At 32.3% G+C, this 15,430-nt stretch overlaps 5 protein-coding genes across 6 annotated transcripts; 3 read left to right on the top strand and 2 right to left on the bottom strand.

Annotated features, from left to right (window-relative positions):
• Positions 1-153: 153 nt before the first annotated feature.
• Positions 154-2,243, top strand: deltaCOP (coatomer subunit delta). The gene is made up of 5 exons (XM_070646936.1): positions 154-290; positions 351-390; positions 449-672; positions 735-1,611; positions 1,700-2,243. Exons 1-5 carry the CDS (start codon positions 288-290, stop codon positions 2,107-2,109), a joined length of 1,554 nt encoding a protein of 517 aa, XP_070503037.1. The 5' UTR covers positions 154-287; the 3' UTR covers positions 2,110-2,243.
• Positions 2,244-2,795: 552 nt separating this feature from the next.
• Positions 2,796-3,646, top strand: LOC139095461 (keratin-associated protein 16-1-like). The gene is made up of 2 exons (XM_070646814.1): positions 2,796-2,898; positions 3,068-3,646. Exons 1-2 carry the CDS (start codon positions 2,854-2,856, stop codon positions 3,644-3,646), a joined length of 624 nt encoding a protein of 207 aa, XP_070502915.1. The 5' UTR covers positions 2,796-2,853.
• A 61-nt stretch (positions 3,647-3,707) lies between these two features.
• PIG-A (phosphatidylinositol glycan anchor biosynthesis class A) lies at positions 3,708-5,171 on the top strand. Its single transcript, XM_070646939.1, has 2 exons — positions 3,708-3,772; positions 3,828-5,171. The coding sequence occupies exons 1-2, from the start codon at positions 3,762-3,764 to the stop codon at positions 5,149-5,151; spliced, it is 1,335 nt and encodes a 444-aa protein (XP_070503040.1). The 5' UTR covers positions 3,708-3,761; the 3' UTR covers positions 5,152-5,171.
• Positions 5,148-10,882, bottom strand: Gpat4 (Glycerol-3-phosphate acyltransferase 4). Of its 2 annotated transcripts, none has more exons than XM_070646938.1 (8): positions 10,620-10,882; positions 9,498-9,809; positions 8,845-9,111; positions 8,536-8,772; positions 7,466-7,581; positions 7,240-7,319; positions 7,076-7,136; positions 5,148-7,004 (listed from the first exon to the last, which is right to left on the bottom strand). In XM_070646938.1, the coding sequence occupies exons 1-8, from the start codon at positions 10,758-10,760 to the stop codon at positions 6,707-6,709; spliced, it is 1,512 nt and encodes a 503-aa protein (XP_070503039.1). In that variant the 5' UTR covers positions 10,761-10,882; the 3' UTR covers positions 5,148-6,706. The 2 variants fall into 2 exon arrangements, with proteins under 2 accessions (XP_070503039.1, XP_070503038.1); XM_070646937.1 differs by lacking the exon at positions 8,536-8,772 and adding an exon at positions 7,923-8,159.
• A 699-nt stretch (positions 10,883-11,581) lies between these two features.
• gammaCOP (coat protein (coatomer) gamma) lies at positions 11,582-15,398 on the bottom strand. Its single transcript, XM_070646700.1, has 6 exons — positions 15,238-15,398; positions 14,601-14,731; positions 12,525-14,541; positions 12,202-12,387; positions 11,984-12,136; positions 11,582-11,924 (listed from the first exon to the last, which is right to left on the bottom strand). The coding sequence occupies exons 1-6, from the start codon at positions 15,272-15,274 to the stop codon at positions 11,794-11,796; spliced, it is 2,655 nt and encodes an 884-aa protein (XP_070502801.1). The 5' UTR covers positions 15,275-15,398; the 3' UTR covers positions 11,582-11,793.
• Positions 15,399-15,430: the final 32 nt, after the last annotated feature.

Raw genomic sequence — 15,430 nt, 5'->3', positions numbered from 1 at the left:
TTAACCGTTAAATTTTAAAGTGCCATGTTTTGATTCAACAGTCATCAATATCTACAAGAAACTGAATTAAATTAACAAAAAATAGATAAATTAGACAACAGCGTCTTATACATCATTTCATAACAATTTCTAACTCATCCCTTGTAGCAAATCAACATATTTAATTCCAGGTCATCAAAAAGTTGTGTAGGAAAGTTTTCTATCGAAATTAATTAAAATACATAGATTATCTCATAGTAGAGTGTATAAAATCATTAAATTATTGAAGAACTACAAATTATCCAACAATGGTAAGTTAAAATAAGTGCGATAGCCATGAATTATTGATGAAAATTGAAACTTTAAAATAGGTTTTGATATCAGCAGCAGTATGCACGAAATCAGGCAAAAGTAAGTTAATTACACCAATAACAATGATCACATAATGATAAAATTCATTTATTTACAGCAATTGTCTCGAGACAATTTGTTGAGATGACAAAATCTAGAATAGAAGGTCTTTTAGCTGCCTTTCCCAAATTAATGACATCCGGAAAACAACATACATTCGTAGAAACGGAATCTGTAAGATATGTTTATCAGCCTATGGAAAAATTGTATATGCTGTTGATAACAACAAAAGCTAGTAATATTTTGGAGGATCTTGAGACTCTTCGATTATTCTCAAAAGTTGTAAGTTCAAATTTAACTAATTGCTATTCTGGATCTCATGTTTATCCACGTATCATCCTTAGATTCCTGAATATTGCCGAACTCTCGATGAAAAAGATATTCTTGACAATGCATTCAATTTGATTTTTGCATTTGATGAAATTGTCGCTTTAGGATACAGAGAAAGTGTCAATTTGGCACAAATTAAGACATTCGTTGAGATGGATTCACATGAGGAGAAGGTATTCCAGGCTGTTCGTGAAACTCAAGAAAAGGAAGCTAAACAGAAAATGCGAGAAAAGGCGAAAGAATTGCAACGTCAGCGAATGGAATCTCAAAAGAAAGGAATTCCAATGCGCAGCTATGGAAATAGTAGTGACAGTTTTGGTATGTCAAGTAGCATGTCATCATCATCAACTCCAACGATTGGAATTGCTGAAATTCCAAAGCCTACTCCAACAGTTTCATCAAAAATTGCTCCAACGAAAAATGCACTCAAATTGGGTGGAAAAACTAGAGATGTCGATTCCTTTGTCGATCAGCTTAAGAGTGAAGGTGAAAAAGTTACTACTTTAACGTCAACTGTTAGTTCTGCAGCATCATCAGCTGCTCCAGCACGTCCAAAATCTGATGTTCAAATGGATGATGTTCATTTACGTGTTGAAGATAAGTTGACAGTTAGAATAGGCCGTGACGGTGGATTGCAAACATTTGAACTTGCCGGCTTATTGACATTACGTGTATCAGATGAGAAATATGGAAGAATTAAGATATTTTTGGATAATAATGATCAACGTGGCATTCAACTTCAAACTCATCCCAATATCGATAAGGACTTATTTAGAAATAAGAGTCAAATTGGCTTAAAGAATCCAGCAAAACCATTCCCAATGAATACAGATGTTGGAGTTCTTAAATGGCGTTATACTACACAAGATGAAAGTGCTGTTCCATTAACAAGTATGTAACGACTTTTGAGAATTTTAAAATCTCAAACGACTTTTTGAACTTTAATCGGTTATTAACAAATTCAAATCTTAAATTTCAGTTAATTGCTGGCCATCAGAAAACGGCGAAGGAGGATGTGACGTTAATATTGAATATGAATTAGAAAATACCAAGCTTGAATTGCAAGACGTGACAATAGCTATTCCATTGCCAATGGGAATTACTCCATCAATAACTGAATGCGATGGCGAATATCATCACGATTCACGTAAACATCAACTTCTTTGGAATCTGCCAGTCATTGATGCAGCAAATAAACAAGGATCAATGGAATTTTCAGTAGGATCTTCAATTCCCGGAGACTTTTTCCCTGTTACACTTTCATTTGTCTCAAAGACAATATATGCTGACTTAAAACCAGCACAAATTACATCCGTTGATGATGATTCGAATCATGTAAAGTATTCAATCGAGACAGTCCTATATGCTGAAAAATATGAAATAGTTTAAGATTTGTTAAAATATTGTGCTGGACATTATAATTATTTTTTTAAAAATATTTTATCTATTATACTATGCAAGAAAATCTTCCCACACATATTTCGTCATTTAATTAATTATTGTAAATCCAATTGGTTCTAGATTAATAAAAATATTGCTAAAAACTATTAAAATAGTTTCCATCCAACTGAGAATTTTTTCAGGTAGAAAGTTAATGCCTTGTTTATGTTTAAAATAATAAGCAGTTACAGTCAGCATCGCGTCGGGAGAACATCAATTAAAGGACATCAAATGGACAACAGTAGTATTGAAAATGTTTCGAAAGAAGTAGCGGTTTATACATCCACGCCGTTACTTAAAAGTTCTCTAGGAAAGAAGATCTTAAAGCAGCTATTTTTCACGAATTTCCCAAAAGATGTGTCATTTCAAGAGGAAGTAAAGAAAGACGAATCAACAAATTGTATTGAATCATTAAGGGAATCATTCAATTTTTCAACGCCTATCGTCTACAACACGCCCACATCAGATATAACACCAACTACTCGGAAAATTCTTGAAGAAAATTTCAAGAAATCAATTCGTGCTAAATTAAAGCGACGATGCATTCGATTGTAGAAAAATTAAATTTTTTGATCGCAATAAACTTTGGAATTTCTTAAGAATCACAATTTTCTCATTTTCATTTAGAACGACAAAGTGTTCAGACGTGTTTTCTAAATTTTCAGTGCTATTAAATATTTTTCAATTTTAAAGATGGCTTGCAATTCATTCCCTTGTATCCCATGTCCACCAAAGGATGTAAGTATAATAAATAACCATGTTCTGATGGATTTTTATCAATTTTGGTGATAATTGAATTTTAACGTTCTTTTTAAATTCAAAAATCATCACTTACTAAGTTTTTCAAACTTTGAAAATTCGTTAATTTAAACCGATTGAAAATTTTGTAACGAATTTCTCTATTTAGTGTGGTGCAAAATGTATGACAGGACCTGAACTGTCTTGTATGCCTCAATGTCCATCAATCTGTCCACCTCAAACTTGTGGACCACAATTCGTCAAAGTACAACAGCCACCAAAACTCGTTTGTCAAAAGCAAGTCGTTTACACTAAAAGAACAGTCATCGATAAGCATGTAGTGCCAAATACGAAAGAAATTTGTGAACCAAGATTAATCTATCAGCCAAAAGTGATATGTGAGCCGTGTATTGTCTACAAAAAGAGAGTTGTTCCTGAGCCAAAAATTGTCTACTACAAAAGAGTTGTTCCAGATCCAAGAGTCGTTTGTCAGCCACGAACTATTGTCGAACCGAAAGAAATTTGTCAGACAATGGTATGCCAGCCTAAGCCACAAGTGGTTCAAATTCCAGAGCCAAAAGAATACATGTGTGCGCCAACAGGAACAACATTTTACAATAGACCTGGATGTCCACCAGTTCCTTGCTTGCCTCTTGCAAAACCTTGTGATCCTTGTCCACCAAAGGAGTTTTCTTGCTATGATCCATGCTGTCCACCTAAATGTCCACCAGCTTGTCGAAAATGTTAAATAAAATTTATATTTTCATGTAAAATTAACGGCTATTTATTCAAATTTTTTGCATCTTTTGAAGCAGAGTTCTTTTGTAATTTTTTGTAAACAAACTTTAGATTAATTAATTTTAATGAATATCTGGTGTGTATTAAGGAACTAGCTATCTTAATCACTTCTAATTATTAATATATTCCAGTCTAGTATCTGATTTCTTCTTTCCAAATCATGGAGGAGTCGAGGAACACATTTATAATTTAGCTCAATGTTTATTGGAAACTGGAAATAAAGTAATTATAATTACACATAGTTACGGCGATAGAAAAGGTGTACGATGGATGACAAATGGATTAAAGGTCTATTATCTACCAATCAAAGTATTTTACAATCAATGTATCCTGCCGACTATGATTGCAAATATTCCAATGCTTAGAAATATTTTTATTAGAGAGCAAATACAGATTGTGCATGGACATTCGGCATTTTCGGCACTAGCGCATGAGGCAATGAATATTGGTGTATTGATGGGATTACGTGCAATATTTACAGATCATAGCTTGTTTGGATTTGCTGATCTTTCGGCAGTTGTGACCAACAAGTTTTTACAGCTCAGTTTGGCATTCTGTAATCATTTCATCTGTGTATCACATATTGGTAAGGAGAATACAGTATTGAGAGGACGAATGAAATCATCAAAAGTCAGTGTCATTCCAAATGCAGTAAATTGCTTACAATTTACACCAAATCCAATAAATCGTGATAATAACTCAATTACTATAGTCGTTGTGTCGAGGCTAGTGTATCGGAAAGGAATTGACTTACTGAGTAGTGTAATTCCATATTTTAAAAATCGACAAGATATAAACTTTATAATAGCTGGAGATGGACCAAAGAGAGAATTATTGGAAGAAATCAGAGAAAAGAACAACATGCAGGACAGAATTCAAATGCTTGGTGCTTTAGAGCATTCGGAAGTGAGAGATGTGCTAACAAGAGGTCACATATTTCTTAATACATCATTAACAGAGGCTTATTGTATGGCTATTGTTGAAGCATGCTCTGTTGGTCTTCATATTGTGTCCACAAATGTAGGTGGAATTCCAGAGGTGTTGCCTGAAAAGCTGAATGTCATTCTGACTCAACCCGATCCGAAAGCCTTAATAAATGCACTAGAACAAACTATTGATAGAATTAAGAGATTCAGGCAAGGAAAATCGACAGCAAATGAAATCACATGTCCTTTTCGAGTCAATCAAATCGTGTCAAAATTATACAATTGGAGTGATGTTAGTGCAAGGACAGAGATAATATACAGAAAAGTACTACAAGAACCGAGAATGAGTTTAAAGACAATTATGACAAATGTACTACACAGAAGTGGTGTCTATCTATTCCTATTAGTTATATCATTATGCTATGTAATTCTAAAATTTCTTGACTGGTTCTATCCAGCAGATAAAATTGAAGTATGTCCAAATTTCAATGAACGACGTAAAGCTAAACAAAAATGCCAAATAAATTAATTTATTTATTTTTCACTGTATCAATTTTATTCAACCTAAATAGTTTTTCCATTTCCACCACAAAGATATTTTCATTAACGATATGAAAATATTCCTTTACATTATTTTCTTGTATAAATTTCAACTTTATCACTGATTCAATCGCAGCATTTTCTTTCTCGTCTACATAATTTTCATTATTTTTAAGTCTTACAGCTCACGAATTGGATTTTTCTTTCATTTTCATTTCCGGCACACTTTTGCGAATCATGTTTGAGTTCTGACTGGCTTGATTGATCACTTTCATTTGTTAATTCTGATTGGTAAATGTTCATTTGGCTTCGGGGTTATTTGAATTAGTAATTAAATGATTAACGACTTTTTGATGTTTAAAAATTAACGTCTTTTTGGGATTTGAATTATTGAACTTCACTGGATTTTCAATTTTTGAACTTTAAAATCAAAGTGTCGCTTCAAAAACGTTAAATTTTGAACCGTTTTATTTCAAATCTCAAAAGTCCGTTAAGTTTGAATTTCAAAAAGTCGTTATATTTTAAACAAAATCCTAGAAAAATTTATTTCACAATCATGTTCGCAATAATGCGCTGAGTACGGACATAACTAACAATCTTTCTGTTTTTTTTTTTTTTAAATTTAATAGCATATTTTTTAAGGATTTATCTATTTACAAAAGAATTTCATAAATATTTTGTTTTTACATAATCTATTTTTTTAAGGAAATTAATTAGGTTTATAATAAATTACTTAATTGTAGTGATTAGCGTGCGATCTCACTGTACAAAAATAACAAAGAAAAACTATAAAAAAAATCCTTAATTCACTAATTTTAAACTTAAATTTTAAAGGATAAAAAAATAGCAGCAAACCAAAAAACTAGTTTAATTAACAAGAAAAATAAGGATGTGCAGGTTTTATAAATTTAAGTAGATAGTACAACCAATGTGATAAGTTCCGATTTTTTTTTTTTTTATCAAAAATAATTTTTAGATTAATTAATTAGCAAATGCACCATTAAATTCTTTATCATTGTCACAAGTTTCGATCAAATTAATACAGAAAAAGAATTAATGCTTAAATTGTGATTGCGGAAATTAAAGGGAGTAGAAAGCAGCATATAGTTTTCCAATTATTATTATTATTTTTTGTTGACTTATCTTGTTATTTTCTAATCAGTTTCAGTTCCTCATTTTTACACTCTTTTCAATATTTCTTCAATTTCTGTCTTTGATGTGATGTAGAAAATATCATTTTGAAACGTCATCAGTCTTTTTTCCGTCGTAAAGTTACAGAAAAATCGTAAATCATCACATTACGATCAGATATATAAAGTAATAATAGTTAATAAAGAAGAGGTAATCGTCTTATGTGTTTTTTTTGGTTTTTTTTTTCTCAATAACTTGTTTTTTGCGATCCTATTTACACATTGTTTTTAGTGATTTTTGAGTAGGTTTTGGAATGATTTTTTTGAATTATGCCTGTTTACCGTCATCTCAATATAATAATAATAACTTAATATCGTAGACAGAGAGTGACTAAAATAGTTTCTAAACTTAAATTAATCTCCTTTCAGCCTCTCGGCAAACTTTTCTTGCTGTATTTCCTTCCATTCTTTTTTGGCCTTCATTCGCTTTAATTGACCATCCCATACGAGGTCAATGAGTCCACCCTGTTTCGCTATCACGCTCTTAACTCGATTTGCAAAATCTATGGCTGATTCGCCTTCTTCACGATACATTGGCGGTAAATACCATACATCGCAAACTATTGCCCATGATGTCATCATCATATATAAATATTGAAGCATTGAATCTTTTGAACTGTTCCAAAATGCATCGCCGAAACGCGCATCATACCTTAAAATATTAATTTGAAACACATTAACAAAACTTTTTTTTGTTGATTATAAATTCGTGGGTTAATTTACTTTATGGCAACTGGATAAATAACGCCTCCAACTTCAAAGCTTCCTTTCTTGAACTGCATAACTGTGTAAACACAAAAAAAGAGTGAAACGTAATCAATTATTCACCATTCATTGTTTAATTAAAAATAGGTCGTGAAATGTTTATTCGCTTTAATGTCACTCACCTGATGTGTTATTGATACATGTTCCTTCTGGGAAAATTAGAATTGGTGGATTTTTGGGATCAGATACGTGCTGTCTTAGCCTGAAATGATAATTTGGGAATTTAGTAAAAATTTGAGAAATTTAACGGTTTTGTAAGATTTGAAAATTCAACGGGTTTGTAGATTTCAAAAATTCAAATTTTACAAAACCGTTAAAATGTCAAATAAATATTAAAATTGAGTTTACCTAGCAGCAACAGCTGATCTATCCTTAGCTTCAGCTCTTTCAAACCAAATATGAGGAGAAGCTCTTCCTAATGCTCTTTGCAAAATCCCAAGAAATCCTCCATGTCGCTGTCCAATCTACACATAAAACCATTAAAAATTTATTATTAAAAGAATCATAAAAAATTTAATTTTCCCAAAGCATGCAAACAAATCACATGAAATATCAAAAAGCGCATGCAAAGATATAGCAAGTCAAAGTCACAATATGACATGTAATTACATGAAATAGATGCAATTATCATACTATAATCTTAAAATAAAAGCCTCCCTAATATAAATCTAATAATCCATTAAAAAAATCATAAGATTAAGGTCAAGTTTAAAATTAAATTCAATGCAAAAAAACTAAAGGAAATAATAATTAGTTTAAGTAAGAAAAAGAGCGCGAGAATTGAATACGTCATTGTATAACTTACCAGCGAGTAACAATTATCACACATGAGTACTAAAGCATCTATTGGTGAAGTGTGATTAGCTACGCAAATACCATTAATTGGACGATTTTCAGGATTGTGATAGTGTACCACAGATGAGATTGAGTTTGATAGAAATTCGAAGCAATGAATGAGTGTGTATTTGACTACTTTTCGTTTGAAATTTCCTTGCGGCACTGTCCATCCAACAATGGCTGTACAAATTGTTAACCAATATACCTGCGATTTGGCAAAATCAAAAAATGTGTTGATGGATAAACATTCAAATGAAATTGGATGCATTAATTTTTACATTCTTATTGTCAAGATGTATGCAAAATAACGGTTAAAAATAATTTAAAATTTATCGGTCAAAAATATTCAAAAACTTTGAACTTCAAGAAATTTTAAATCTGAAAAATCCGTTAAATTCCCATACATCATACCTTAAATTTTAAATAAATAAATAGCTTAAATTCTATAATCAAACTAGACAAAAACAGTCCCGCAGATGAAGATGATGACTTAATTGACATTAGACAAGTGACATACAACAATTAATAAAATTATTCCCGCAAAGAGCGTGCAGCTGATAAGAAATTCCGACGATTCTCACCAATGAGTAGGTACAATCGGCGGATAAGATTGCAACATCAATCGGTGAAGTGTGATTTGCGACACAAAATCCACAACTTTTTGGCTGATATTCTTCATTGTGAACAACAATTGAGGCGGAAAGTGATCGAATGATTATTCTGTGGGCAACTAAAGACACTTTGTTGTTCATCCATATTCTCAAGTCTTCAAATGGAATAAATCCAACGAGTGTAAATGCAACAACCATCCAACCGACCTTATGTTCGTCAACAGTATTAATCCTATGAAAATCTCAATGTTCCAATTTATAAACAAATGTTCCACTTACCCCAATAAAGCATATGATGACCCTCAATGGCATTAAGAATAAATATCTTATCAGAAATCCTATGACCCATAAGACTGTCAGCCTCCATGAAATAAATTCATATCCTCTATTGGTTCTCGTCAGGAGATTCCAATTTTTAAGCTCCTCAGCCTGAAATCTTGACGTTACATCATCCTCAATTATTGCTTCCATCCCAGACTTAACATACTCCAAACAGTCATCCAGTTTGAAGTCATTTAGTTTTGAGTCCTTATCGCTAATTATTTGCTAAAAATAGTCCATTGAGAATAATGTGGTAGGTTATTTATCAATGAAAACATACAAAAATACAGCAGGGATTAATAATGGTGACACATTTGTGATAAGTTAAATAAATTGGCTGTCATGTATTAATATATTTATGATTTTAAGTGATTCATTGAGGGTGATTATTATTTAAATTAAAGCATTGTTGGTATGATGGGATTGATTAAGGTATGCAAATTGCCTCATTGATTCTTGAGATTAGATGGATTAAATTAATCTAAGGATCCCAGGATTAATTTAATCCAAAGTTCAAAGGTTAAAGTTCAAATTTTGTTTTGGTGCAGAATTGGACTTAGATCAAGTATCATTAAGCACACGATGGTGAATCCCACTCAAGTCATAATTACCTCATCATTATTATTGTTTTGTAATATTGGCGATTCTTTGTCATTGCTCTGATTTACATTTGCCGAAATTGTTTTGTCAGGAACCAAAATCAGTGATTCTTTCGAAATAACGGAATTTCCGTTACCATTTCCAATATTGCCATTTGAACTAACTTTTTTGATTAGTCCATTTTTCTTTGGTATTTCCAAATTATCGACGACATGATCCACTGATTTCTCTTTATCATGGTCAGTTTCATCCTCACTGTCACTTGCACAATCTGAACTGCTGTCTTTTCGCTTTATTGCTGATTCGATATTTGCACGACCGTACTGAAAGTAGAGAAATATTATCTATTTTTATGACTGAATACACATGCCCATAACACATCCACACCGGCTGTACTGATGCACTTATTCAATTTTAAATTAAAAATGTGTCACTCAATAAGAGTTATGGATTCTTTTTTTTAACGCAATTGAGTACATAGGAAAGCGAATCAAACAAGTATCGTGGATTGCATAATGAAGGTTGTGTTTTTTATAGGAACTAAAATTAGCAAATTACTGTCTAGAATATGTTACACGGTTTGTATACGCAAGGAAAACATGTTTCAATTTCTTCAAGGCTACGTACGTTCAATGCCTCTCTGATCTTAATTATTATTCTGTACATTTTAAGCTTGTTATTTTTGACAGGCAAACATATTTGTGCCTTATCAGCATCAGCTACATTTTCGTTATCATTCACTGGATTTTGGATTCTCAGAGTCTAATTAAAAGAGATTTTCGACAAAAATAATAACTAGATAAAATAGAATTAAATATAGACGTGTGGTGTGCGAAAGCATTGGAATTTTCTGATAACTGAATCTTATCAATTAAGTCAGGAAAAAAGCGAAAGTTTGTAATCAAAAAATGATATAATGCGAATCACAAATCTCTTCAAGTTATGCTGACGATCTTGAAAATATACACAATTTTATAATACACTTGTACAGTCAATGACGACGCATTTTCTTTTTTTTTCTTGAGCCTTGTCCAATGGACTCTTTTTTTTTCATTATGACGTAAATTGTCGGATGATCCACAAATTCCTTATGAAAATTTCATTATCCATAAAATGGATGTTCTGGAACATACCTCGAATAATTTCACTAGTAGTTCCACATACAGTCTTCGAATGCCAAATGATTTTCCGAAGGATGCAAGTAATATTATTAGAAATAAAATACAGAAGAATGGTGCAAATAGAATGCCACTAGCAATCTCTAGAATTGCCATATTTGTTTAACTTTAAATCCTCTTTAATTCTTTGTTTTATTAAATATTTATTACGATTTTAAGACGGAGAAAAATGACGAATTTTATGTGTTTCTCATTGTGACTGAATATTATAACTGACTAGTATTTGGTTACGCTAAATTTTGAATTGTTTTGCAATGACAAACAGACAAATGATGCAAATTATAAAAACTGAGCAAATGATGCGAAATTTTTTGTTGAGTTTTAAGCTTATGCCTGGAGATTACAATGTGTAATCAAGTGTTGGATGAGATGCTGTTGATGAGAAGACTGTGAGTTACAGGGAAAAGGGAAAAATTGAAAATTAAAATTTTCAACGGTTGCTCAGTAAAATTTCAAATTTCTTTTGAAACGGTTTTTTAGGAATATCATGTTATTGAGGTAATTACAGCTTTTTCCTCTCAAATTAACTGCTGTACAGACTATTTGTAATATTTGAAGATATGATATTTAGATTTAGAGATTCTCTTGGATTATAATATTAAGTTAAGACTTAGGTGACTAAATTTCCGTTAAAAAAACGAGCCACGTGGTCAATCATCATGTATATAAAGTGGTGTAATTCGTGATGAGCTATGCTTTAAGGACTACCACGTCATATGTTTTTAATTTTTCATGAGGAAATGTTGTTTCAAGTGGTACTTCAAACGATGTAATCTCAAATGCTGCCATATCGAAAAATGCCGATTATCATTTAATTATTGACAGACCTGGAACATCTATATGACTCAAATTTCAGACATACAAAGCTTATTTAAATCTTTTGACGTAATTTTTATTCAGACGTATATGTAATAATGTTTTTATAATGCAAAATATAATATTTATGTTTTATTAATAATTTTTTCTTCAAAGAATGTTGGAAACAAAGTTTTTAATTGGAACATGATTCTAAACTTATCTAGTTTTTATTAAAAAATAGAAGAATCAGCGATGACAATTTCCTCTTCCTTTTACTCGTTAAATAATAAAGATAATTGAATCGAAAAATTAAAATAAAATTAATTTGCCCTTAACCGATTGCCGAACTAACTATCTCTGCTACGTCCTGATCTGTGGATCGTACAGTTAACTGCATCGTCACTCCGTCAGATAGTGCCAATTTCGCTCGTAAAAGAACTTCTGCGCCGCCTCGGAACACTCCTGAAATATTAATTACAATTTAATAAAATTCTTAGTCAAAATAAGTTAATTAAATGTACCTGAACAAAGGAGGGTATGAGTGTGTGTTCCTTCGGGTACTTTTTCAGACGCATTTGCAGGTCCTAAGCCAAGGAATTTAATAATTGTCTGTACGGCTTCCTGAAGTGTACTAACAGCTGACAATTGATAAGTGTCCTCTAATTCGACCCATTCTATAAAAAAGAAAAACATTTTATGTAATTTCTCTATTAAACTATAATTATTAATGCTTTAGTACCTTCCGTGTCTGCTGCATCCCATGCAACAACGAAATTGCTAACTTTCGTTTTCTGAATTTGATCTGCAACAGTGATTTCAAAGTCTTCGAGCATATATTCGTCATCATATCCCTCATCTGAATCTGGTAACCCGGTCGCTGGATCGCAATCCTTAACTATGAATTTAAGTGTCGCTCCGAATGTGGCTAGAAATAATTAGAAATGTTTGAAATATTAAATTTAGTTTTTAACGGTTTTTCGAAATTTGAAATTTTGAATCGGTTCAATTGAACATCAAGCAAATTTTCAAAAATAAAATATACGTTAAAAAATAAATATTTACCTGCAGAGCTTGAGACATCGGCTGGATATTCTAGTATAACATATGTGGATTCCTTCTCACCATAAACTAATTTTGGACAAGGTATGACATGACGAATGGTGAATCCTTCAGGCAACAATAAATCAACTTTTACATTCTCTAGCAACTGATCCGACAGCGTATTAACACAGTCAAATTGTAAGACTATATGCTGAGCGAAGCAATGCTTAATACATGATACTGTGTATTCAGTTTCACTCTCGGTTAACTGAACAGTTTGTGACGATTTATGAAGTGGACCAAGTCGTTGAATGCCTGGAATTTGAAGCAATCTTTCGACATTTACTTCCTCTCTTGTGATTCTTGGAGCTTTTTGAACTGCACTTGTCGTGATCATTGCATCATTATGAGCTTCTTCATTGACTGTCGGTGTCGGTGCTGTTTTCGGGACGAGAGCTAAATTGAATGTTTCAGTGAGCGGCCCATGAAGATGATCCTTTAATGTCTTCTCAAGGAGATTTAATGAAACCATTTGATCAGTGCTTGAAATATAATTTTTAGATATTGTTGAATTTCCACAATTAAGAATAGCGAGATAATAAGTGGCTCGATCACGAACTTCATCATCAACATCCATTTGACAGCGATTTAATAAGACAATGACATTTTGAAGTAAATCAGGGCAAGCAGCTCCAAATTGAGCCATTGATGAAACGGCAGCTGAACGTACAATTGCATTTTCAAGAATTACACGATTGTAGACGAATCTGATGTATTTTGATGGATGTTTTGAAAATGGACCTTCTTTGCCTAACAAGTGGAGGATACGGACAGCAAGTGATGTATGCTCACAATCCTCAATAAATTCACACAAATGACTTAATCCAGATTCTTTTGCGTCAACATTCTCCTCAATTATTGTAATTACTGTGTCTACAATTGATGTCTTGTATTCTAATCCACCTTCCTCTCTCAACATTGCACTTAAAAAGTTCATTAAAATGGCATGCTTTCTTGGGAATTTTGTGCATAATGTACGAATTGCTTGAACAACAACCACTTTGAATTCATCACTGATTTCAGCAACAAATGTTGCAATTTGCTTCATAAGTCTCTCGACAGAACTTTCAGTTCCTGTTTTTAATAATGTTGTAATTGCAAGTGTAGCTACTGAACGATTAGAATCAGCAATTAATCCTTCAAGATCCATATTGAATGCCGCAACAGCAGCTGGATATAAGACTGCAACTTTATTCATTGTTCGGACTGCTGCAAATCTCAATGTAGCCTTTGATGAGCCACAGAATAATTGAAGAATGCTTACAGCTGGTGCCAATTCTCTTGCTGATGTTCTCTTCAAATTCACAATTGCATGTGCAGCTTCATAAATGACCATTTCACTTTTATGACGTAAACATGAGTCGACAAACTCTAAGAATTGCGAATCTGATATTGTGCTAGTTCCATTTGCATAATCTTCCTCAATAATCTTACTTCCGATACGGATCAAATAGCAGACAGCATATGGGCTCTTCATGTTCTGTCCAATCAATTTTGTGACTAATTTTCCAACAGCAAGGCGGTCATTTCTTCTAATATGATTTAATAAGCCAAGTGCATGATACTGGACCATAATATTGTCACTATTGAGTGCTTCTTGAGCCTCATTTGCCCATCTTTTCACGACATCTCCAGCACCTTGTTGACTTGATAAATGAAGTGAACTGACAAGTGCAGCACTAGAAACAGCTGAATTTCTATCAACAATACATTGCTTCATATAACGTTCAACGGCTTGAAGCATAGTTGGATCGGTGATTGAACAAAGTGCACGGATTGCAGGTGCACGATAAAAATCTTCACGGCCAGTCATGTCTTTTGTTAAGGAACTAGTTACGATAATTACATCCTCAGCAATAGTACTGAGTTCCTTAATACCGAGATAAACCATTCGTCTCAAGACGGTGTCTTTCGACTGGAATAGCTTTGTCATTGCGAAGAAGCATTCTGTGGCTTCTCTCGTGCCCAATTGTTCTCCCTAAAAGATAATTAAAATTATTACTGGATGTTCTGGATCATAAAAATCATGTTAATTACTTGATTTAATAAGTATAAAATTTTTGTCAAAATGTGAATGCATTTTTTAGCATTAACCGGGGTGTCATTGAAGGTTCTTGCTTCCTGCAAGACTGATGTCTTCTCCAAACTTTGAAATGGATTTCCACTGCCTGAAAAAGTCGACAAAGCGGCACATGAAATAAAAGTTTAATTTTTGAATGATACTTTATGATATGAAATTACGTGATCGCGATGATTTGTTATATTTATGCATCAACATTAATGCCATTTTATGTTAATTGTTAATTAATGAATGACAGCATGAATTAATATCCAGCGAATAATTTGACCATATATTGAAAAGCATAGAAACCGTACGAGAAGATTATATTCATGAAAATAGACACTATAGAAACACTGGAACTTTTTTGAATGATTGCGGATATCCAACAACAACACGTAAAGTGCCAACACAACATGAAATTTTTCAACTTAATTTTGATGTGAATATATCACTTGAAATTACACTGGTTTTATAGAAATATGTTCACTTGTTGTCAATCTCCGTCAATGTGTTTTTTTATGCTTTAATTAACTATTTTAAGGACTTTTTTGATGAATTTATAAAAATGTATGACTGGAAAATATTTTTTTAACAAATTTCAATAATAAGTACCATCTTCCTCTTCTTTCTTTTCGCGCTTGAAATTCATTACGCCTGCAACTTTACTTAATTAACTATTTATCGAAAACAATGTTCAAAAGTGAGATATTATATTAAAATTAATTTTATTGATATTCAATGATATTCAATTGAATGACGCGGATTAGTTTTATGTATTTTTTGACCGGACTTGGTTTTGATTTTG

Source organism: Chironomus tepperi, unplaced genomic scaffold, assembly GCF_022539635.2.
Source record: "Chironomus tepperi strain 1889 unplaced genomic scaffold, CSIRO-AGI_Ctep_v1 contig_364, whole genome shotgun sequence".
Lineage (NCBI taxonomy): Eukaryota > Metazoa > Arthropoda > Insecta > Diptera > Chironomidae > Chironomus > Chironomus tepperi.
The sequence above is the reverse complement of the archived record's forward strand: the minus strand, read 5'-3'. Positions and strand labels throughout refer to the sequence as shown.